Here is a 26687-nt window from a genome sequence, read left to right as displayed (position 1 = left end):
TGCAGGCTGGCTGTGGGCCTCGCTGGCTGGCGAGTGTTGGGGCCTGGTTTGCTGCAGGCTGACTGTGGGCCTCGCCGGCTGGCAGGTGCTGGGGACTGGCATGCTGGGGGCTGGCTGCATGGCTTGCCGGCTGGAGTGGTTGCTTGCTGCTCGCTCTCTGGGTTCTGGGTCTCTTGCACCATGCACGTGTCAAGAGCAGCCGACCCAAATGACAGGAACCATGCACAGTTCTCCAGCAGTCTCGGTGATAGGCGACTCTGCCAGCCACATCTGGCGGCAAGCCTGGATGAGAGTTGACATCAGCAACCCCAGTTCTCTGGACAAGCCCGCAGAGATGCATCACCAAAATTGTGGATGAAAGTGCCAGAGTAGCCTCCTGCAAAGATGCTGAAAGAGCAACCATCAGATGTGACAAAGAATTTGCTTATGCAGCTAACTGTGTGCTGCTGTCTCATAGGCTTTAGAGAGCAGATCATCAGTAACCCAACACTGATGTGATGAAACCTCACGTCCGGCCTCAGAGCCTCATCGGGCGAGACAATGAGAGCAGCTATAGTCTGCTCAATCCCTGGCAAGTGGCCCAAGCCAAACTGGGCGGCATCCTGCATGGCCGCCAGGTCCTGGCCATCGGATGTTGAATGAGAGATGGCTTTAGTATCCCTCCAGCATGCATGCAACTATCTCAAATATTCATCTGATGCAGGCCCAATCAATATAGCAGGGGGTGGACCATGGAAACACCAGGACTGTTAGCCAAAGAATGGGAGCTCACCTCAGAGGTGTGGGAGGCTACATCCTGAGCGACCACATCTATACACTTAATGTTGCTGATGGAGGGCACATCATCATTCTGATCCAACATGGCCCCAGGAGGAGGGGGAGCACCCACACCCCCTGCACCAGTCCCAGACTGGAGGGCTTGGGAAAGGGACTTTATCTGAGGCAAGGTTTGACTCCTTGGCCTTTTTCTTGAGGAGGCACCCTCAATCTCAGCAGCCCAAATTTTAGATCCACTAGACTCTGCTGGCCACAGGACACAGTCCGATCATTGTTCCACCTCAGCCAGTCTAACTACCTGAGGCTTGAAGCTGCAGTTCATGCATGGATCTTCCGAAAGACCTACCCTTAGATGCCTTGAGCCAAGGCACGAGGGACACATATCATGGCCATCTTCAGGCTGCAGAGAAGCAATACAGGCTGAATAATAGTGGCTCTCAAACATGGTGAGAACAAGGCAAAAGTCAAAACAGAGATAAAAGATAGGAGGAGAGACCACACAAATTTCTCTAGCAGGTGCTGCAACTCAGTGGAAACATGTCGGCTGTTAAGGGTAATAAGGGTAATATCAGACATCTATATTGGGAGTGGGAGCGAGAGCGAGTTTACCTTCTTGCAACAAATATCGGCGATTGCTATAATGTGACTGATAATGATGCACAAATCTTATGCATGAAGGCTGGGTGTGACACTTTAAACAAGCAGCCCTGCCAACCCTCACATAGGCCGATCTTAGTGTGGTTTACAAGGATATTAATTTTCTCTTAATAGGTTTAGGGTAGGTTGAGGATATGGTGTGATATTGGTTAAGTCTTGGTTTTGAATTTGGCTTACTTACCCTCACCTATATAATTTTGATTTTTCTGTCCTAAAAAAAAAAAAACTTGCTCCCTTGTCTTGCTCTATCCTCAGCCTTACTTATGGCCTTGTATGCACTCAGTGTCCTATGGTATGTAGCTCTTTAGCTCTTTCCATCTATAAGTAGCTGCTCCAGCTTACCTGTCACTATTAATACCTACAGATTAACCATCTCTGATTCACAAGCACCTGTGATACAGCTACCGGACACGTTTTTAGAAAAAGCTGCTCATAAAGACCAGATATTTTACCAGATAATTATAACCATCAATACTGGAGGCAAATATGTGCATATTGACTTGCATTTATCACTTGCTGTTTGATTCCTAAATCAAACAAATGTTCCTCTGTGAGGCTATTTATTAAGCAGTATGACCATAGATTGGTACGATTCGAACACTGCACAGGTGTCAGCTGTCCTGCATCCTCCACTGTTAGGATGTAATATGTTATACTACTTCTTCTGATGGATAACAATGTGTGGAGGGCAAAAACAAATAAAAAAATGTAAATCAATGAAATTGAGGTAAATTACATACAAATGTGTAGTAATGGCTGTATATTCTTTATCCTGCTGTATAAGAAAATGATCTTAAGCCAGATGTCATCACAAAAGCCTTTTCTTATTGCGCTCCACTAAAAATAAATTTGTGTTCTAATGTCATTTTTCTTCAAATGTAGCTTCAGAGACCCTGCCACCTACACTTGGATCTTGTCTCCCCCTAGTGGTTAACTTACATGCTGCACTGAAGACAGACAACGATGAATTCATGATCAATATGTGTTTTTCTGAATAAAGAATAATTAATCTTAGAGTCACCATAGCAGATTTTTATGTAGAAAGAAAAGGGTCATGTGCCCAATTAAATCAGAAGATAAAACTTGTATAATAAGACAAGGCAATTAACTAATCACCAACTCCCAACTTTGATAAAATAAACTCCTGGAGTTACTCATGAATTTAAATTTGAGTTTTCACAAGGACTCTGTGAAAAGACTATTTATCTGGGAATAATTTCACATCTTGCTTTAAAAGACCTTCAAAAGCTGAATATTTCATACATGCAATGGATTCTGATCAGATACTTACAATCTGATGGATTTACCATAAACCCTGCTGGTGAGAGTTGAAAAAGGTTACAGACATGCTGTCAGGCAAGCTGGTGCATGTACCTGTTATCCTGGTGATTGGCCTACAGGGTTTGTGTGTGCGCTGTCATTTATTATTCGTCCAGTGTTGTTCTTTTCTATTGTGATATTATTTAGAAATAATGGTGAGTTTAAAAGACGTCAGATCCTGGCCTTAGTCAAATGAAAGAGAAACTGAAATAGAAATGGGAAAGACCTGACAATATCAAGGGATTCATCTTCTTTTTTTATTCTTCATGTCTCAATTATTTTAAACTAAAGTAACAGCCTGTCAGGCTTGCACCTGATTTTATTATTGTTTTTGCATTGTGTTTTTTATTTAAAGTTTAACTTTCTATCCAAATTAATTGAACGCCTTTGTACTCTGCACTGTTTTCCACCAATTTTGTAACTTCAACTTTTGTTTCTGTTCCTGCCAGAGGACGATGTGGATTTAGAGGCCCTTGTGAATGATATGAACTCTTCACTTGAAAGCCTCTACTCCACATGCAGTGGCCAGCAGACAGAGGCCACACCTCTACTGCATAACGGACAGATTCCCTCCTCACACCAACACCATCATCACGTGCAACATAACCAGCTGCGGCAGGGTCAGCATGTGTTAAGTCACCTTTCCCCAGAGCCTCCTTCCTTTTCCTCCTCTGCCACAGACTCAACCCAAACAAGCTTACGGCGGTCAGAACCCGTGCACATACTTGCTGTCAGGTGAGAGAAATCAGTCTGTCAAGTTTCTTGAATTAATTACTAAATAAGTACAGGTGTAATATGTATCTATGTGTGTATTTATATTATATATATATATATATATATATATATATATATATATATATATATATTATATATAATATAATATATAATATATATATATATATATATATTATATATAATATAATATATAATATATATATATTATATATAATATAATATATAATATATATATCATATATGATATATAATATATATATTATATAATATATATATATTATATATAATATATATATAATATATATTATATATATATTATATATATTAGACCTGTCAGTCGATTAAAAAAAATAATCAGATTAATCGCATGGTTATCCATGTTAACTCACAATTAATAAACATATTTTTCATCTGCTCTAAATCTACCTTTAACTGATATTTTTCATTTTTTTTAATTAATCAACACAACAACAACAACAACATGGGAGTAGGCAAATAGTTACTTTCTGCAAATGTAGCATGTGTTGGAGTGTTGGAGCAATGTACTTTCCAGAAGTACAAACAAAACAAAAGATCCATCCATCCATCCATTGTCTTCCGCTTGTTCCTATTAAGGGTCGAGGGGGGGGGGGGCTGGAGCCTATCCCAACGGCTACGGGTGACAGGTGTGGTTCACCCTGGACAGGTCGCCAGTCCATGGCAGGGCCAACACATAGACAGACAACCATTCACACTCACAGTCATACCTACGGCCAATTTAGATTATCAATCAGCCTCGTCCCCAATTGCATATCTTTGGACGGTGGGAAGAAGCCGGAGTACCTGGAGAGAACCCACGCAGGCACAGGGAGAACATGCAAACTCCACACAGAAAGACCCCGTGCCAGAGCCGGGACTCGAACCTGGAACCTTCTTGCTGTGAGGTGACAGCGCTAACCACTGCACACACACACACACATACACACACACACACATATATATATATACAGTGGGGAGAACAAGTATTTGATGCAATGCTGATTTTTCAGGTTTTCCCACTTGCAAAGCTTGTAGAGGTCTGTAATTTTTATCACGGGTACTCTTCAATTGTCAGTGATGGAATCTAAAACAAAAATCCAGAAAATCACATTGTATGATTTTTAAGTAATTAATTTGTAATTTATTGCATGACATAAGTATTTGATACATCAGAAAAACAGAACTTAATATTTGGTACAGAAACCTGTGTTTGCAATTACAGAGATCAGATGTTTCCTGTAGTTCTTGATAAGGTTTGCACACACTGCAGCAGGGATTTTGGCCCACTCCTCCTTACAGATCTTCTCCAGAGCCTTCAGGTTTTGGGGCTGTCGCTGGGCAATACAGACCTTCAGCTCCCTCCAAAGATTTTCTATTGGGTTCAGGTCTGGAGACTGGCTGGGCCACTCCAGGACCCTGAGATGCTTCCTATGGAGCCACTCCTTAGTTGCCCTGGCTGTGTGTTTCGGGTCGTTGTCATGCTGGAAGACTCAGCCACGACATATCTTCAATGCTCTTACTGAGGAAAGGAGGTTGTTGGCCAAGATCTCACGATACATGGCCCCATCCATCCTCCCATCAATACAGTGCAGTCATCCTGTCCCCGTTGCAGAAAAGCATCCCCAAAGAATGATGTTTCCACCTCCATGCTTCAGAGTTGCGATGGTGTTCTTGGGGTTATACTCATCCTTCTTCTTCCTCCAAACATGACGAGTGGAGTTTAGACCAAAAAGCTCTACTTTTGTCTCATCAGACCACATGACCTTCTCCCATTCCTCCACTGGATCATCCAGATGGTCATTGGCAAAACTTCAGATGGGCCTTGACATGCGCTGGCTTGAGCAGGGGGACCTTGAGTGCACTGCAGGATTTTAATTCATGACGGCGTAGTGTGTTACTGATGGTTTTGTTGACCACCGAGACTGTGGTCCCAGCTCTCTTCAGGTCAATGACCAGGTCCTGCTGTGTAGTTCTGGGCTCATCCTTCACCTTCCTCATGACAGTGTTGTTTTTGGCAGGCATTTTAGATTTAGTTTTAGTCTTAGTCTTTTGGACTAAATGCTTCTTAGTTTTAGTCACATTTTAGTCATTTCTATCCTTGATAGTTTTAGGCTAGTTTTAGTCGACGAAAACTCAAAAGGTTTTCGTCAAATATCAAAGATACCTATAAATAAAAGATATGTGTATGATTAAACAAAAAATAAAAGCACACTTGACTTCCATATGAATGACCATATGTCCCTACATATTGGCTTTAGCTGCTATTATTGGTTAAAGCATCCACGTGTGTTGCTTACGATAGGGAACAGCAACAGGTCTGAAGACTACCATGTTTCCCAGTCTCACAAACATGGGTCAAAGCATTTCACTTGCCACCTGTCCACAAATGGACAGGGGTTTTATTCATAACATGCTAAATTAATAGACGGGCTGGTTTAAACGAGCCAACATTAGCGGGGTCCCTGACAGCCCCATTCATTCTAGCTTTAGCATGTAGCACTAGGAAGTGGTCTCTGCACCACGGGGGAGGTGTAACCACCACCACCACAAAACTTTAGGCTTAATACAAAAAAGGAAATGCATCACAGGGCTAGCCTAACATAGACTAAAGCTATGCTTTAATCATCCCCGCTGCTGCTGCCATGGTGTGTGTCTCGTTCGCTGCAGACAGGCCCAGACTTGTCTGTATGTGCATGTGTGCGCGTAGAGAGAGAGGCTTTTAGTACTGATGATGGGGGCGTGACCATTAGGACCAACAGCTACAGCTGGCTCCATTCTGATGCTTGAGCTCTTGATTGACATTGCACGCATGTTATACTTGGTGGAAAAAAAATAAACGCATGTTTTGAAACTTTGATCATCCACCCACTGACAATTTAGTCCCGTCTCGTTCTCGTCAGATGAAAATGTATACAATTTCGTCACATTTTAGTCTTTACAGGGCTATGGTGACATTCGTCTTAGTCTCATATTCGTCATGGAAAGAAGGGGTCTGACGTCGTCATTTTCGTTTTCGTCCAGCGTGACGAAAAAAACACTACCTCATGATCATTGATACTCCACGAGGTGAGATCTTGCATGGCGCCCCTGGCTGAGGGAGATTGACCGTCATCTTGAACTTCTTCCATTTTCTAATAATTGCACCAACAGTTGTTGCCTTCTCACCAAGCTGTTTGCCTATTTTCCTATAGCCCATCCCAACCTTGTGCAGGTCTACAATTTTATCCCTGATGTCCTTACACAGCTCTCTGGTCTTGGCCGTTGTTGAGAGTTTGGAGTTTGGTGATTGAGTGTGTGGACAGGTGTCTTTTATACAGGTAATGAGTTCAAACAGGTGCAGCTAATACAGATAATGAGTAGAGAAGAGGAGGTCTTATTAAAGAAGAACTAACAGGTCTGTGAGAGCCATAATTCTTACTGGTTTATATGTGATCAAATACTTATGTCATGCAATAAAATGCAAATTAATTATTTAAAAATCATACAATGTGATTTTCTGGATTTTTGTTTTAGATTCCATCACTTACAGTTGAAGAGTACCTGCAATAAAAATTACAGACCTCTACAAGCTTTGCAAGTGGGAAAACCTGAAAAATCACCAGTGTATCAAATACTTGTTCTCCCTACTGTATGTGTGTGTGTATATGTATATGTGTATATATACACATATATATGCATTATGTATATAAGTGTATGTGTGTCTGTGTAAAGACATGTACACACACCTTGATCAGGTACCAGAATATTCTGTCTTGTGGGTTATTCCTCTCCTTCTTCCTCTCGTTCTTTCACATACATGCATGTTTCTCTTGATCCCTTTCACACACATACATCTTTGTACTTATATCTTTGTGAGGACTTTTATTGACGTAATGCATTCCCTAGCCCCTTACCCTAAACCTAACTGTCTCAACTGACTACCTGACCCTAACCTTGACCCGAAACCTAACCAGAATCTAACGCTAACCTCGACCCTTAAACCAAGTATTGACCTTTAAATCGCCCTTTGAAGATGTGAGGGCTGGCTGAAATGTCCTCATTTTCCAAAAAAGTCCTCACTCTGTTGGTTAAATACGCATTGTAGTCTTCAATAGGTAGCAAGTACAAGACCACACACACACACTCACACACACACACGCTTACGGCCCTGAAGTACTTATCGCTGACCTCTGGATAACCCTGTTCAGAAGCTCAGATGGGACAACATCAAAAGGCCATTTCCCTTTGGAACTCACTGAGTTCCACTGAGAAATTGAGTTTTTCTCGACAGACAAGGAGAAATGTACAACTCTGTAAAATTGTCACCTAATGGTCCAGTTTTTTACAGGATACTGCTCTTGAACTTGTGTGGTATGTACCTGGAGGAAGTCAGATGGTACCTAGCTGTGATGGCACATACTGCCACATGCCATTTCAGAGGCAGACATAAATCTCCTTCTGTTTTTATATACTGGGACAATGACAGAGTTTGTTTAGCAACTGCAGCTCTGCATATAAACAGTACGACTGTTGACCTGAATCAGAAATGGAGCTTTTCCATATATTTGACACTACTCTGCTGAAGGAACTAAATTTCCCAGGGTGCACCAGCAGCTGCAACCCAGCTGCTCATTACCTGACCACTGTCATCGATTTGGAGCACCTGAGAAGGAATTGAGATCCTCAGGCATTAAGACAAACAGACTTAAGTGAGAAGTGACAAGTTAACTCATGATTTCAGTCCAAAGATGCCAATGGTTTTCAACCTAATTTACTGTACTGACCAATCAACTGATAGAGCCAACCGATCACAAAACAAAAGGGTGAAAAAAAATATTGATTGAGCTGGAAATTTGTGTTGTCTTTGTGTCCTTTGGAGTTGAACAAGAGGAGGACTTGACACTGACTGTTACTATGTCCTGCTTCCATGGTCCAGGCGGTTACAGGAGGAGGAGCAGCAGCTGAGGACATCTTCTCTCCCAGCAATCCCCAACCCCTTCCCTGAGCTCTGCAGCCCAGTGAGCTCTCCCATCCTCAGTCCTGGGTCCCTACCTCCCGGAGAACCTTCCACTGGCAAATCGGTAAGCTAAATTCTCACAAATACAGTACAGCAACGTCAGTTTGTTATGACCTCATCTCGTTTCAAAAATTCAGTTTAATTCTGCCAGAGGGCTTTGATGTGAAATTCAACCAATGTTGTTGTGTGGTTGCATTGGATACAAAACTCCATCAACATATGCCCTTTCAGATACTTTTGGAAAACAGGTTATAAGACATTTCCAATAAAACGTAGGGAATTTTGACTTACTAATATTTTGACAATGAAATTAACCATTTTTCTTGTTTTGAAGGATGCAGAACATTATAAATGAGTTGCACTTACTGTTCCACTGTGTGTTGGACACATTTAGGAATTTTCCTGTCCTATATGTGCTCCATGTTTGGCTCATCTGAAGCATGTTGATTGCTTACATGTGTTACTATTGCTTTTTACAGAGCATGTGCGCTCTTCAAAGGGTAGGAGGCCTTGTTGGAAAATGACTTGATGGAGGAGACTGTATGTGTCATCCTTGTAATCCATTTACCATGTCAAATTAAGACCCAAGACATCGAGGCCTATCTGGGCTCAGTCAAGCAAACAAAGGCAGAAAAGTATTTAGTGGTAAGAAATTTTGAAAAAAGGAAGGAAGCAGTGAAGTTGGTGGTGGTGTGTGCGCTTGAGCATGTGTGTATATATACTTGGATGTGTACTTGGTAGCTGTTTTGAAGTTGTGTGTTTGAAGTGCCGCTTGCTGTGACATTAAAACACTAAATGTAAGACTTGAAACTTTAAATTTTATTGTAGCTCGAGGTCATTGCGAGTGACAAAGTTATTTCCCTGTGGGAATGCTGTAAGCTTAGAATTCAACAAGTTCAACTCTACACGGTGAAGCTTGGTTCATAGGGTGAATAGGTCAAAAATGAATTTCTCAAGTTAGAGCTTGGGAGTTTTGAATTACTAACTGTGTCATAACTGGCTCCATATAAGTAAAGAGGCTGTTCTTAAACCAGTTTCAGAATGATTGTCCTGCTCTGGATGTTGTTCATGTTTTGATTCTCAGCCAGCCTATTAAGAAGGCTGTGTAGAGGAGGAAATGGAGTGGGGGATTGGAGGAGGTAAATGGGCACTGTGCATTATCAAACAGGATGAATTAGTCCCCTGCTTTTACAGTAATTGTCACGAGACAAGGGCGAGGAATAGACCCAAATGCAGATGGACAGGAAAAGGGAGTTTAACCTAAAGTATTTAATTCCAAAAAAAGGCAGAGTACAAACAAGTGACTCAAAGTAGCAAATTAGGAGCAAATACAAAGTACAATAAAAAGGGGTCAGCAGGCCAAAGTCCTGGACGCAGTTCAAAGCATCAACTAAACTCAAAACTCACACGGCAGAGAGAGGAACACGGGAGATGAACACAGAGATGGGAGACTTGAGACACACAGCGACGACAAGAACGACAAACAGCACAGTGAACCTGACAGCAGCACATGGACAATGAAGACAAACATCCAACATTGACTGACAAACAATGGACCGACGCGGGCAAAGGGAAACAGAGGTTAAATACACTGGGAAAATGAGACACAGTTGGTGCAATCACACAGGTGAGACACATGAGGTAATCACAGGAAGAAAGACCACTACAAAATAAAACAGGAAACAAGAGACAGGGATTGTGACAGTACCCCCCCCCCCCCCAAGGGCTGGCTCCCAGACAGCCCAACCAAACAAAGGACAGGGTGGGTGGAGGGAGGCCTGGAGGCAGGACAGGGCAAGACAACACAAGAACCAACAACAATGACTTCTCAGCCCCTGGGCTTGATACCAGTCTTCAAGATGCCATGAAGTCCTCGGGGAGCGACGTCGGATGGGGCCACAGGAAGAGCCAACAGGAGTGGCGGCGGTCTGGACAGGAGTAAAGTCCGCCAGGACAGGAGTGGCGCCAGCCAGGGCGCTCGGCAGTTGAAGCAGGAGTAGCGCCCACCAGGACCCTCCGCGCCGGGGCAGGAATGGCACTGGCAGGGAACCTCGACGGCAAAGCAGGAGTTGCGCCAGCGAAGACCCTTGACGGCAAAGCAGGAGTTGCGCCAGCGAAGACCCTTGACGGCAAAGCAGGAGTTGCGCCAGCGAAGACCCTTGACGGCAAAGCAGGAGTTGCGCCAGCGAAGACCCTTGATGGCAAAGCAGGAGTTGCGCCCACCAGGACCCTCGCGCTGTGACAGGATTGGCGCCGGCCAGGATTGGCGCCAGCCAGGACCCTTGGTGGTGAAGCAGTCGTGGCGTCCGCCGACACAGGAGTGATGCCCGCCAGGACCCCAGGCACTGGAACAGGAGTGGCTCCACCAGGGCCCGTGGCATCGGAACAGGAGCGGCATCCACTGGGACTGGGATGATACCCGCCCGGACTCTTGGTGCCAGAACAGCAGTGGCACCAGCCAGGACACCCAGCAACAAAGCAGCAGTGGCGTCCGCCAGGACAGAAGTGGTGCCCGCCAGGAACCTCAGCAGCAAGGCAAGAGTGGCGTCCAGCAGGAGAAGAATGATGCCCCGCCAGGTCCCTTGGAAGCATCCACTGGGACCCCCGACGCTGGAACAGGTTGGAGACTGGGAGCCACAGGCTCAGACACCCCAGAATTTGAGGATCAGCGTCCTCGCCTCCTCCTTCTTGCAGCTCTGACCTCCACTGCAGAACTAAATGCTGCCTCCCTCAATGCCGGAACAGGAGTGGCATCCACTGGGACCCCCAATGCCAGAACATGAGTGGCATCCGAAGGTGGCTGCAGCTTGACAGGAGAGGGGACTGGCCGTGACTGCAGTTGAGCAAGAGGGTGGCCAACCGGCTCTTTGCTTGTAGGCTGGGAGTTTCTGGCTGTCCCGGGCAGGCCCGAGCTGCCCTGAGGGCTCACGGCACCAAGCGAGGACTCTCCCCGGGCCAGCCAGGTGCCTGTGTGGTCCTCTGCAGGTGACTCTCGTTCTGCTGTCTTCTTGGCCATCAGAAAAGCATACTTGAAGAAAGTCACCATGGGTGGCGGGGGGCTCGTCTGCTGGGTCTTTTTTGGTCGGTCCATTCTGTCACGAGATGAGGGTGAGGGCGAGACCCAATTGCAGACGGACAGGCAAAGGGAGTTCAACCTAAAGTATTTAATTCAAAAAAAGTCAAAGTACAAACAAGGGACTCAAAGTAACAAATTAGGAGCAAATACAAAGTATAATAAAAAGAGGTCAATAGGCCTAAGTCCTGGACTTGGTTCAAAGTATCAACTAAACTCAAAACTCGCACGGGAGAGAGAGGAACACAGGGTGGGAAACAGGAGATGAACACAGAGATGGGAGAGTTGAGACTTGCGGCACACAGCGACGACAAGAACGACAAACAGCACAGTGAACCTGACAGCAGCACATTGACAATGAAGACAAACATCCGACAATGACTAACAAACAATGGACCGACGCGGGCAAAGGGAAACACAGAGGTTAAATACACTGGGAAAATGAGACACAGGTGGTGCAATCACACAGGTGAGACACATGAGGTAATCACAGGAGGGAGCACAGGAAGAAAGAACACCACTACAAAATAAAACAGGAAACAAGACAGGGATTGTGATGTAATTGGACAATGAAAGTGCGGGTTGGCTGTTTGTAAAGCTGAGTAAGGTCCACTCCAACCCTGTCTCTGACCAGTGATTTAGCTTTTACACATGGTGCAATCATAACATCTTGTCATGTAAGTGCTTCAATGCAGCACTACTCACCATCACTTCAGAATAATTTCTCCTTGTCATTCTGAAATGTGCACATACCTAATTCACCCCAAGGTGTCCTGCTTTTTGCTCCTCTCTCTCTACTGCTCAAGGGAGCCCCATGCTTCCTCTTTCACGTGTGGAGTTTTTGGCATGTTTTCACCTGTAAGCAAGGAGTTTCAACACAGGGATGTAGCCAATGGGAAGTCCCCCTTTTTCCCCTCCCCCTTGAAAAAAGGCATCCCAACTGACCAGAGAACACTCTTGTGCAGTGACCAGGATACACACCCTTCACCCATCATCTCAACACAGACACAGCCAATTGTGCCTTTTGTGCACCAAGCTGAAGGCACCATGGAACTGAAGCTATAGCCCCAGTGTTGGTTTATGCAGTGCAGTAATCTACCTGGGTGCCTTTATATTTTCTTTAAACTCAGAATTCAAGTGCAGAAAACTCATATGTTTCCAATAGCAATTGCAATAAATGTGCTCATAGCCTTACCATTCCTGCAATGGGAAACTGTATATATGTGGAAAAACAAAACTTTTGCTGGTTTTGTTTTGCAGAGACCAGACTGAGAGCTGTCAAAACTTCAGTTCCGTGTGTGTGTGTGTGTGTGTGTGCGTGTGTTTTGTGGAGTTCTGTAAACTCTGCAGTGCATAGGCAGTGTTTGATTTGTCTAGTGTTGATGGCAATGGAAAGTATGTCTTATTTTATTTGTTCTTAAATGGACTTTCAATTCTGCACCTTTCACCATAAAAAGTCTCCTGCAGATTTGTCCCATGTGTGTTCTTTAATCTTTCTTTGTTAGTCTGTCTCTAGCTATGCCCTCCAAACTTTAAGTCCAGTTCGCCAGCCTGCTGTTGAGAAGTTTTTCTGTATAGTTTAATGAATTTTCTGACCTCTGGGTACTCTTTGACGGACTCACTCTATGGCCTTTGTGCCGAAACCCGTGAGGAAGCAGCACGGGGCTGTCAGGAATGACTGGGCGAGCTGTTTGCTGTGGCCGTATGATTCCCAATTACCTCACTTCCCTGCACTCTTTTCTCCCTCCTGTCTCCTACAGTTTGTCAACTCCAATCCCTCCTCTCTCTGCTTTGTCTCTCTTGTGGTGCAGTCTTCTGTTTATTTTGTCCATGCGATGCTACAAAATTCTCTACTGGGAGACTGTATATCAAACATACAAAAAAGTTTGTTTCAAGGGAATCATCCATTACATTGTTAAGGCCCAATTGGATTTAACAGTTTTTATATTTAGAGCTAAATTGTGGTCAATGACTTCCAACAAAGAAGCTAACAACTTGTACCAGCACGTGAGCTCATATGCTAATTAAAAGTTTGCCTGATATGGCTTGCTAACAAAATAATTATTTTAATGGAGTCCAGAACTACTCTTTTTCCACATATAGCATCACATAAGAACCATTTGAAATTTGAAGGCATTGCAGTTCGCCAGGATATCTTTTTTTTTTTTTTTTTTTTTCTTATGTCCCTAAGTATCTGTACTCTGCAGTGCAATAGAGTGCTTTTACTCTTAATTTGGACACTGTGTTCCAAGAGCAGACCCATTTATTCTAGTGTGGGAATGCTGATTTGATCTCTGGGTTGCCAGATTCTGTTGGATTTACTGTACTTGGACTGAATGTCCTGTAGCTCACTGTGCTCTCTGGTATGGCAGGATCTCCACGCCCTCTCCCTCCCTGCCTCTGGGGTCTGTGTCTCATTATCTTTTTAATTCTCTGTCTATCTCTCTGTATCTTGAACTGCATGTCAGTGTTTAGCTTTGTATCTGCCACATGCAATTCTTTGTCATCCATCCCCCCTTTTCCCTCCCTGCCTTACTTATATTAACTATATTGAAAATCCCTATTGATCTCAAAGTGGGCCAAAGTTCTGCATAGTGTGTCCAGTAGTTTAGTTGACTTAATGAATGCTTACTCACAAATGATGAAGAAAGGGGCCTAAAATAGAGCTTTGTGAAAGAGAAGTAGTGGCGTTGGGGGCTGGCACCAGCTGCTGTTACTCAGTGAAAATATTGTAACTGTCTCTGTTGTAGTTTTTGCTTTCATGTCTCAATAGCATTTGGAAGTGGTTACAGCATTTAAATATTATACAGGTTGAGTGCCAAAACTAAAACAAAGACACAACAGAGATTAGTGCCACATGTCAAGATAAAGATGTAATTTTAGCTCTGATTTTGTCTCCCCAGTTTCTGCTGAGACTATATTTGGGGTTAGCTTTTGGCTAACATTGTCAGTGTGTGGTGAGGAGCTAGTGAGCTAGCATTAGCACAGTTGGGTTTTCATCAATGTGGCTGTTGAGAACAACTTTTTAATAGTCAATCAAACAACAGATAATGAAATTTGCAAAACCAAACCGTGCGTCAATAGAGGGAACATTCTGGAATACAGCTCATTTTAAATGAATATATAAGTACTGATTAGCTGCAAAAAAATGAACTCTGAAAATCTTATTAAACTTAAACAATATTTAATCAGCCTTCCTAAACAATTTGTAACGTATTGAAAATGTGAAGTATCCATTCTAGTTTCAAACTGGAAATATCCACAATTTAAATGATGGGCATCAGTCCATCCCTCTGCTCATTCTCTTAGCACCAAAGCATGGCATTCCCGTGCTGCCTCCTTCCTGTTGGAAGCGTTGGAAGTAGTCCAGCTCAAACAGCAGATTTTTCCACCGTAAATGCAACAGCAGAATGGAATGTAGTTAATGCCCACACTGTTGGCCTCATGGTGTGGGAAGGTCTATGGGTGTTTGTGAGGAGTTTTAGTATTTTGTGTGTATGCTTACTTTCCTAATGTAGGTATGTTTGTCTTCACTGTCTTTACAAGCAAGTTGTGTGTGTGTGTGTGTGTGTGTATGTGTGTGTGTGTGTTCTGCTTTTCATGTAGGCACTGATGTGTTCTGCAGGCCACACTATACAGAGTTCAGAAGTGACACAGTGCCAGAAATCTGTTGGCTCACTCCTCCAGCAGCAAGTTTGCTTTAAATGGATCTTAAAGTGAAACATGGAACACACACACTGACACAGAGACACTTTCTGTATTGAATAATCAGCCTTAGTCATTTTTAGTTAGTTTGCAGTATGCAGTTTGTACTGGTAATCCCACCTGGATTGTTTGTCTTGGATTGTTTGTAATTGCTGTGGACATGAATAATACACTCAGACTGGATTTTTTGATGAGTGTGTGTGTGTGTTTGATGCATCTTGTAGCTGGTCTTTGAGTGCAAGACACATACAGACACACATTTTCATGTTATCTGACGCTCTTTGTGGAAGAGGTAAAGGGAGTATTCAGGCAGTACAGTAAGCCTTTGTGAGCATTCATGCCCCTGCTCTCTCCTTCACTCTCCAGCATAAATTCTCTCTCTCTCTCTCTCCCTCTCTCTCTCTCTCTCTCTCTCTCTCTCGCTCTCTCTCTCTCTCTCTCTCTCTCTCTCTCTCTCTCTCTCTCTCTCTCACACACACACACACACATATGTATACATAAATGTACTGAGTAAATTTGCATCATTCAGCACTGCAAAATACAAATTGTTTGGCTTCAGTTGAACAAATGCTACCTGGAGGAGTGCCAGGCAGGTTATGGTTAAGTCTGAAGCATCTCATATGTCAGGGCAATATTTATCCCCACTGCTAAATGGAAACATGCTTCGACATGCTAGCTAAACCTGCCACTGCCAGAGTCTTCACTGTACACACATATTTATAGCCTGTTAAAAGTATGAGTAATGGCACATTTAAATAAATATGACTTCAGAACTGGCCTTGAACAAAGTCATTATCAAGATCTTTTGGCTCATATGTAAAGATTGCATGTTTATGTGGAAATTCTTAAATAAATATTACCAACTCCACGGTAAACATATTTTTTTTCTGTGAACTAAATATCGTCACAAGAAATTTCTTGAATATTAAGAAAATCTTAGGACAGCTTAGTTTATGGCCATCTCTTAGAGAACCATCTAAATTATGCAAACTGTTTGACTCACACTACATTAATTTCCAAGCTATCTGTAAAAAAAAAAAAAAAAGAAAAGGTCTGTCACTGCAGCCATTAAGCCATCTGCAGCACACATCCACAGTCTGCTCTGCAGCACAAAACTGCATTTGAAGAACACCATATGATAGTCTTGAAATAGTCTAAGTTCTACCTGCTGTAGCTTGTACTTGCACCATCACTGCAGAAATAGCATCAGCATCACTTTGCAGAAATTAAAAGATTTTGCAGTTTCTTCCTGGCAGAATGGAACACTGATGCCATGTGGAAGCCTTGACAGGACTTCTGTATTCTAGAGATGTTCCATTGCAGTGAATTTTAGGTATGGACATCAAAAAATGGATCGTAGGGAGGATTATCTGAGAAAATTTGACAGAATTGTCAACATCCTTTATAACCTTTATTTCTCAGCCTATGAAACAGGCAGAAATACTAATGAAAAACAAAACAAGCTTTTATCTTTGTCTGCTTCACAAAAATGACTTCCCTTTCCCTTACTCTTCCCTAAATGTGTTTATCCATCAATAAACAACACCTAAAATGAACTGGAACTAAGTCTTATAGAGAAAACAATCCATTTGTTGCACTAGATCTTAACAGTCTAGATCTGGCTAGCATTAAAATGTTATAAGTGTTCAAGTTTTTGGTTAAATATTAATTGCCAGATTATGGTTGATAAGTAGTCCTGTTACAATCATTACAGAAATAACTGATTATAAGATTTAAAAAAAAATGTAAGTGCACCACCTTGATGGACAATGAATAATTAATTTGTCTGTTTTGTCCATCCTTCACTCTGTGTCTCAGGGTAAGATTAGAAGCCACAACTTTCACCCAGCTACTGTAATAGGGCTAGATCTAATGGGAGTCCTTGACAGTTTTTTTTTCACTGCTCTGGCTCTGGCTTGTAGAGCATCACAGTCTCCTGAGGATGTTTGAGCATGTATTTAAGGTTGCAAATTTAAGCAAATAAAATCGGCTTTTTGTTTCTGTTTTTCATATCTATGAACACAGGTGTATACACTCTACAGGCGTGTATGTCTTTGTGTATTCGTCTAAAAGAGTAATGTGTTGCAGCCTGTAGGCATTTAATCTGACCAAAGCTGAGCTGTTGGAGCCATGTAGGTCATGGAGACTGCATTTCATCCCATCTCTATGTCTCTGTCTGTTCTCGCTGTCTCTCTATTAGGAAAAGTGGGATGGCTCAGATTTCTGGAGATACTGCTGTGAAAAAGAAGAAATGGAGCAAAGGGATTGAAAGGATGATAACTGACAATGAGAGAGTATCTAAAAGCCACAATAATTTAATTAATCAGTGCTTCTTATCACATACAGTCTTTTATGTAATTGCTGTTACTGCATTAAACATAAATCATCCACCACAAGAATTCTGTTGGAATTATATTTGTTTGGTCATTACATATGTTAAAGTACAATTGTAAACAAATCAAGGAGGAAGATCTTATCGTGTTTAAGTATAGAAATTTAAAAGGGCTAACAAATAGAGAACAGCGCAAGTGATGTTCTTCAGTTTTCAAAGTCTTGATAACCCATCAGAGGAATTAGGAGACAAAGACAAGAGGACTAGGTGACACCTAGTATATGTCTTGACGCATGATCAGAGAGCTGAAATATGGAGAAGATTGCTCCATAGATAAGTTTTTAATTTGGTTCATAATGTCCATTCCTGGGTTATATGTTCATTTGTTCAATTCAGTGTTTCAATAATATTACTCTCTGAAGAGTACTATAGCAGCAAAACAGATAACATGGTTAAGCTAGAGATGTTTTAAATGCATTTTTAAGAGCAAAAGTTGTCACATCTGTTTTTGGATGTTAGATTTGTGTATTAAAGTTAACTTAACATTTTTTCTCAAAGAATAGTTAGCCTTTAAAGATAACTTTTTGTAATAAATTACAATATTAATGTTAAACCCCCTCAGGATAAGGTGAGCAGGAAGAGAGAAGTATGGGATGAGAAATGGCACTAAACCTGCATAGCTGACCTACTGGGGTCTGAGTGGGAGGCAGTGCGTGATTCTACGGGAGCAGCTGAGTGTCTTTGAGAATCTTTGCTGTGCACCAGCAAACACACTAGTTTGATACAGGAAACTGTGGTGGCTTGTTCACTTAAAGCAAATTCCCCACCTCCATGGGACTCTTTCTTCCTAATACAGGAAAAGCTCCCTCATGTATTTGTCTTCATTTCTGGCAACAGTAGAAGTCTTGAAGGGCATCCACCGCACAAGATGAGTGTGCAACCTGTCGCGTTCGTGAGTCTGATAAATGGAAATTCTTAATATTATAACGTTGGCTGAGGGGTATCACATGCAAAGGACTTATACCTCAGATAGGCCCCATCACGTGGCTTTTTACCAGCATCCCACGGCAGGTGAAGCCACTATAATCCCACTCAGCTCAGGTTTGGTCTCTTGGAAGTGGTAAATTATTCACCAATTCTGCTTGTTACATTATGTCAGCTCATTGAGTCAAGTTAATGTAAACTCAACGGTAAAAGAAAAACATTATCCCACACTTTGAAGTGACTTTAGTGTAAGACAAATGTGAATGAGCAACTGTTTTTCTTGCTGCTGAATGTAGGAGAATACTGTAGATGCTGTGTGCAAGCATTCAAACTTTTTCAGTCTGTCAGACACCGACCACAGCCATTATAGGGCTTGCCGCGCCTGATGTTGAGCCAAAAAGCCAGCTCAAACAGCTGGCATTTTGTGTCATTCTGTAATCTTTTTGTCTGTTATTGTTTGAGAGCGATTATTGCCTTTAGATAGAATATCACCTCTGTCATCCATTGTTTGCCCACTCCCAATTCCACCCTCTGCCCTCCCGCAGTAATTGGACAATTGATCCAATCAGCAGTGGTCATTGGGGATAGGGTTCCCTAGGGTTTTCTGGCAACCATTCCTTGTGCTCAATGATGTCCCCCATTTTATTTCCTGGTTGTTAAATATTTGGCTTGGTTCAGGTATTTCTCTCAGCTGGATGTCACAGTGAATAGCTTTGATGTGCCATAACAAGTGTATGCATACAATTTCAGTTAATTCAAAAAGTGTAGGAGCAAAGCTGCTTGAGTTGTGCTTTTTATGTTCGTATGTTTTATCAGTTTTGTTCGTACTCTGTATTAAATGAGCTCTGAGGTTAGATCATCACCAGCACTTGTGTTTTAGCATTTGTATTGCACACATTTCCATCCTAGTGTGATTTGTTTGGTTGATACCGAAACTTTATTTTCTGGCCAAATAGCCTTACTTATAGCATGTAAGTGCCACTAAATAGCATTAAGAAACCATACTGTATATAAACATTTTATCAGCTGTAACACAGTTGTAGGCATATACATGATAAGGGCATTTGTAAATATTCAAAACTTTTCCTACAAAGACATTTTATATTATCTACTATATATCATGACAAGTTATGGAAGCATACAGAGGTTTGTTGTTCGGTTTATAAATTCATTGAAAGTTATCTGTTTGCAGCTGCATTTAAGAGTGCAATAAACTGCACATTTAGTGTGCATATTTATTTATACGGCAGCACAGTGGTGCAGTGGTTAGCACTGTCTCCTCACAGCAAGAAGGTTCTGGCTTCAAGCCCCGGCTCAAGCACAGGGTCTTTCCGTGTGGAGTTTGCATGTTCTCCCTGTGCCTATGTGGGTTCTTTCCGGGCTATCAGGCCTCCTCCCACAGTCCAAAGACATCAAGAGGGGACTAGGTTAATCAGATACTCTAAATTGACTGTAGGCGTGGCTGTGAGAGCGAATGGTTCTCTTTCTATATGTGTTGGTCCTGTGATGGACTGGTGACCCATCCAGGGTGTACTCCACCTCTCACCCGAAGACATCTGGAATAGGCTCCAGACCCCCGCAACCCTTTACTGGAGAAGAGGAAAATGGGTGGGATGAATGGATGGATTTATTTATACTTTCACAAGCCAAGTATTGGGGACTAATGTACTTTTTAACTGAAAGATATATTACAATTAGTTGACTTCCCAATGTGTCACATTTTCTTATTCCATAGATTTAATATTTATGTATTTGATATCAATTTTCACTTGTCCGAATGTTCTGCCTGAATTTGTACCATCTGACCTGCAGTGCTAATTTAATTTGACCTGCCTGAGACCCAGAATCTTTCAGCGTTCAACTCTCTGTGTGCCTGAGGTGGTGTTGAGACCTTATTGTTGACAGACTGAGAGGCTCTGTGGGATTACCAACATTATAGATAGATACATAGATATAAAGATATATCTATATTTATAAATAGAGGGAGATATAAATATCTATATATCTATATTTATATATATATATATATATGTATGTATATACAGTATATTTGTGTATATACAGTTGTGTATATATGTATGTGTGTACTGTATATATGTATGTGTATGTGTGCGTAATTAACAAATTATATATATATATATATATATATATATATATATATATATATATACATATGTATATATACATATATACATGTGTGTATATATACATATATACATGTGTGTATATATACATATATATACATGTGTGTGTATATATACATATATATACATGTGTGTGTATATATACATATATATATATATATATATACATGTGTGTATATATACATATATATATATACATGTGTGTATATATACATATATATATACATGTGTGTATATATACATATATATATACATGTGTGTATATATACATATATATACATGTGTGTATATATACATATATATACATGTGTGTATATATACATATATATATATATACATGTGTGTATATATACATATATATATATATACATGTGTGTATATATACATATATATATATACATGTGTGTATATATACATATATATATATACATGTGTGTGTATATACATATATATACATGTGTGTATATATACATATATACACACGGACTGTATATGTATGTGTGTGTGTGTGTGTATATATATATATATACACACACACACAGACAGTAAATGTGTGTATATGTATGTAGACATCTGATGTATGTCAGCACCATTGCCAAGATGCTACCCAGGCACGGTACATGGCTTTGTATTGTAAATGAGCAGTGTGCGGTGTGAAGCTTTCCCAATAACGCTCCCACAAACACACACGATGCTGCCGCTTCCTTGCCTTTTTTAAAAATTCCTGACCACTAAATCCCTTTCTGCCTGCATTTGCTTCATTGAGCCCAGATAGACCTGGGTCTTAATTTGACACGGTAATTGGATGACAAGGGACAGTTCACCATCTTTTCTTCATGAGTCAGCAGTTTTCTTGGCGAGTGCCTCCCACTCCTGCTGACTACAGGCCCTCAATGGGGACGGCCAATTGTCCTGTGCCCATTCAGGTTTTTGTTTCTCCATCTCATCATCCGGACATCAGTTTCTAGGGGCGTCCCAGACCACACACAGCAGCACATTACAGTTAGAGGGTCTCTATAGAGGTTACTCGTTAATGGGAATATGGAGCTGGGGTGGATTGTGTGAGCCAAATCAGCCTATCAAAGACTACAGTTCTTTTTTGTTTGTAAAGACAAAGATAGAGCGACTATAGCTAAATGTTGGAGTTCTTGGCAAGACTGATGGTCTGCTTAAAGTTTGCGACACCCCTTGTGGGTCATCGTGCGGAAGAGTGAAATGGATAAAAGTCAGGTTGATGCCCTCTTTTTTTTTGTTAATTATACCTTGGATTAAACCAGAACTATACTTTTTTTCAATCATACAACCCAGTTTTCCACGAGGATAATTCATTTTCTGTAATTTAATGACCCTTAATGTCATAATTACATCAAAAATAATTATATTATCATGCCTAATCAATTATAGACAATTGCATTTTTAAATCCCCAGTTAATTGGTTTAAGGCCTCCAGCATATGAAGTATTAGCCCTCCACCCCAGAATGCAGAAAGTCAACCTATTTTTGTTCTAAATATGCATATGACTTGTATTGAACAGAGCAGGCATCAGAGCATATTGTCAACCAGTTGACTGTTGACCTATAAATGGTGGTTGTAAAAAAATGGGGTTTTCTTGGTTCTGGGAAGGCTGCATTCAAGTGACCATGAAGGTCGTCCATTGAGATGTTGTGGTCATGGTTGGGTAAGGTTCACTAAAAGCAGGGGTGTCCAAACTGATCCAGTACAACACCTGATTCTACTTAAATCCACTAAGCTGTGTCCACACAGCTCATTTGTTGGATCAGGTGTTGCTTTTGGTCAGTTGAAATGAATACCTGCAGCCACACGGCCCTTACTGGACCAGTTTGGACACCCCTGACTTAAAGGCTGTGGTTAAGTTTAGTGTGGACCAGTCACAGAGAATACAAAATTGCACACAGCCTGAAGTCTCTATTAAAGACAAGACAGTCATCATAATCTTGAGTCTAACATTAGAAGACAACATTCTGACATTCTCAAAAATGTATATTCCTTAGATCACAGGTGTCAAACTGATCCAGTAAAGGGCCGTGTGGCTGCAGGTTTTCATTCCAACATCATTTCATCACAACATCCTCCATATGTAATGGATCCTTGTGTGTGTGTGTGTGTGTGTGTGTGTGTGAAAGCTCGTATGCCTAATGGTCATAGCCTTTTAGAATTGTAATCCACAATTGTTACTCCTATATGAGGTAATGGGTTGTAATGTGTATGCAATAACAGCAGAAGTATTTTTAGAACAGCAGCCATATCACAAAGCCTGCAGTGATAGATGTGTGTAAGCTGTTTTGGCGTGCACACACACTTGTGTACATACTTCACTTTGCACAAAACACATTCTCATACAGTCCAGTTTACCTACTCTTTGTCTCTTTGTGCCTGTCCAGTTTCAGTCCAGCTATCTATCTGCAAAGAGGATTATGTATGTTGTCATGCATGTAAACACAAGTAAGTGCATCATATATGCAACACTTGTCTGTATGTGTCTGCATGCATAAAAGGCAGATGAAGGTAAGTAAACTGTCTGTGTTGCATGACTTACTTTCAACAGGGGATTTTCTACCCATCGAAAGGTGGTAGTCACCAGCATAATTATTTTAGCAGTTATGCTAGACTGACATTCTTTAAATGAGGAACCAACAGGGTTCTATCCTTGATTCCACCTCTTTTTTGCAGTTGTACTTATTCAAGCTTGATTTATACTTCTTTATTGAATTTGCATAAGTGCATGTAGCTTCATACCCTATGTCATAGTCTGAATTGTGGAAATATAACTATGTGACACATAGATACTATCATTGTGCACTTTCAACAATGGCTGCTGAAATGAAACAGATAGTTTTGGAGTTTGAATTAAAAGTTGGGCAGTCTCATTTATTGAAATATATATAAAAGAGCATATGATGCATAGGTTATAGCAGCAATTTGACGCACCACTGTTAAGCAAGCTAACAGCTGTGAATGGTCTGTTTGTCACACTTTACTTTTTCTAAACTATATTCTTCTTTCAATGCTTTGTGCTGATTTTAATAATTTTGTGTACTTGTATGGTCTTATATTCAGGGATTTTTGATCCACATCCACACCTGTCACCATCCAGTTCATTCACCGACTGGATTGTAGGATGTGTTTATATAAGGAGGTGGGTGTTCATTCTGAAACTGTTTGACCTGATGAAGATGCACTGATTGAAATACTGTCCAATAAAGTTTTGTGGCTTGGAATTAGTTTGCAAGCTTTTTCTCTCCTTTTTCTAGAAGATAATTTGATGGCTTTGCACCTCTGTGACATGCGTATAACATTTTCCACCAATGATCTGCTGAGTAACACAACACATCCTCCTGTGATTTACAAGATCGTTTCTACTCCATCTCCTGTTCTGGTCTGAGCTCTTTAAGAGTTTCACACTGGCCATAGAACTTGAGTGAATCCACTGTGCTATATGACTTCTATTGAGCAGAGCAGGCATCAGAGCATATTGTCAACCAGTTGACTGTTGACTTATAAATGGTGGTTGTAAAAATGGGGTGTTCTTGGTTGTATTCTATAGTCTCGAAGGGGTATGATAGATATTTTGTCATAGGGATTATCATTCTTCAAATGGTAAGAAAAGATGTAAAATCACCCCTGTGTTGCTAATTATTATTTTTGATTAATTCTTAGTCAATATAAGATTGGGATGATTATGGCACTTAACTTTGTCTATAAATTGGTATTTCAGCTTTCATCATACAAGTTTCTTGGGGGTTTTTCTTCTGGCTGACTAAATGTGACGTAGATGAGGGTGTGTGAGTGTGAATGCAGTGCCAGTGAGGGGTGGTTGGGAGAAACAGCTGTGTTAGCTAGATTTGTCTTAACAGTAGGAAGCATTTATTGTACACATTTTGCTGTTTTGTTTCATCAGAAAGTCTCTCGTCTGCTTAACACTCAGTTTCCCCTCACTTCCCCTGCATAGTAACCCCCCCCCCCCCCCCCCCCCCAGGTCTTCACTCCACATTTTCCTGCTCCACCTTGCTGAAGTTTGTCACTATGATTAAGTTGTATCTCTTCCTGGAATACCCCCCACATGCGCATGCATGCACTCGCACTCGCACTGCCTTCCCCTGAAAAGGAAAGTGGGGAAAAGGAATAAGTTGCATCAAGGTCTTGTCTCTCTTAGACAGGGTATGTAAAGGCTTTTGTCCGTCTGTTGCTGTTTTAGTTATCTGTACATGTCTGTATGTGGACGTGTGGTGCACGAGCCTGTGTGCATTTCAGTATATGTGCGTGCAAAAGTCCACGTTTTTTGTTCTTTGGTGACTGAGAAAGAATGCTGGCATGATGCTTGCCAAAAGGGGCGGAGGAGAAGTTTGGAGTGCTCAAATGCTGCTCCAGGTTTGTTTCATTTCATTTGCTCCATAATGAGGCTTGTAACTGCTGTGAGAGTCAGAGAGATCTGTCTGGTGAGTTCAAAGTTATGCCACAGGGAGGGAGAGTGGGACGCAGGAAGGAGGGGAGGGAGAGCAAACATGAGGAAAAGAAGCTGAGGAACATCCAACATGCCCTTACTTAAACATTTTTGAACATTTTTTGGAGGCAAAATTTTTTTCACTACTTCCCTTTTTCATTTCTTCCTCTTGCTCCCCTCTCTGCCCCACACCCTTCTCAAATTAATTCTCTTGCTCCTGAAAAGAAACTGAAGGGAAGCACTTGAAAGTGGTCTGAAAAAGTTTGTGTGTGTGTGTGTGTGTGTGTGTGTGTGTGTGTGTGTGTGTGTGTGTGTGTGTGTGTGTGTGTGTGTGTGTGTGTGTGTGTGTTTGCATTCGCCTGGCTCTGTGTGGGAATGATTACATCAGCCTGCTGGAGCCTTATGATTGGTTGGTGAGTGTGTGGTTTGATTCAGTGTGCTTCAGAGCCCATGGCTGAGGCTGTAACCCTTTGTGAGGGGGAGGGAGGGAGAGAGAGAAAGACAGATAGTTGTCAGACTCAACCAGCACTGGAAGTACTTTAGTGTACCTGACATCTGATTGCTGACTGGCTCTGTTTCTGGCAAGTGAGCTGTGCAGATACTGGCTTTAGGTCGCTCATGTTATTTTAAGTGTTTGTTTTTGACACAGCTGGCAGCCTAGAAAGGGTGAAGGAAGGTTTGTGACAGGTAGCACAGCTGTCAGCTGTCAGCATTGAAATTTCTCGTTCTTTCTCTCTGGAGGAGAGAGGCGACGGCTGGGTTTTTTTTGTTTTAGTGTCTCTGTGGTGGTGTGTGAGTGTGTATGAGTGGAGAGCCAGGCTCACTCCAAAAATGCCTTCGTGTACCCCAGACTGCTGCCTATTGCAGGCAGTGGAGGTAAGACCGCTCTTTCTCTGTCTCCTATGTCTCCTTGTGTCGTCTTTCTTTGCTGCTTTCTCCCTTTGAGATTTTAATTCTCTTTGAAGTATTGCAACACCTTGAAGTTATGCTTTGCGCAAGGTGAGAAATGGAATGTATAAATACCTAGAAGATGGAAAACGGTCTTTTTCAAGATGTGAGTAATGAGAAACTGGTCAAATATGTCAGCAAATTTGAATAACTGAGGCTCCATTGCATTTGACCATTTTGGATGGATCGAGAGCTTCCGGCCTGGTCTGTGCAATCATCAATGTCTTCAAAGACAAAGGAAGATACTAGGAAGTATTAGCTGTTTAATGATCTTGGTGTGCATATTTTCTGCTAAGGCTTAGTAAAAAGGATCCCTCTGCAGGGTAAGTGGGATTCCATAGATCTCTTTGGATTCATTAGGTGTGCATCCATTGAATTTTACTGTATGGTGGAAGTCAGTGGATACTAAATTTAAGATTTACCTCAGAGGGTATGTTCCCTGGATTTGTTTTGGGGTCTCAAGGGAGAATAGTAGAAGTGAATTCCTACCTGGAGTGTCAGAATCCTATGTGAATACAGGGTAATGAACAATTTA

At 41.6% G+C, this 26687-nt stretch overlaps 1 protein-coding gene across 6 annotated transcripts in view; it reads left to right on the top strand.

The window, feature by feature from the left end:
- grb10b (growth factor receptor-bound protein 10b) overlaps positions 1 to 26687 on the top strand; it is a 99816-nt gene that overhangs the window by 47592 nt on the left and 25537 nt on the right. For all 6 annotated transcript variants that reach the window (XM_086219066.1, XM_086219067.1, XM_086219063.1 and 3 more), the window contains 2 exons: positions 3204 to 3489; positions 8423 to 8567. In XM_086219066.1, coding sequence (XP_086075192.1) covers positions 3239 to 3489; positions 8423 to 8567 — 396 coding nt within the window. In that variant the 5' untranslated portion in view covers positions 3204 to 3238. The remainder of the gene's footprint in view (positions 1 to 3203; positions 3490 to 8422; positions 8568 to 26687) is intronic.

Source organism: Aulostomus chinensis, chromosome 11, assembly GCF_037954235.1.
Source record: "Aulostomus chinensis isolate RoL2024-O1b breed Wild chromosome 11, RoL_Achi_v1.0, whole genome shotgun sequence".
Lineage (NCBI taxonomy): Eukaryota > Metazoa > Chordata > Actinopteri > Syngnathiformes > Aulostomidae > Aulostomus > Aulostomus chinensis.
This window is presented reverse-complemented; position numbering and strand designations above follow the sequence as displayed.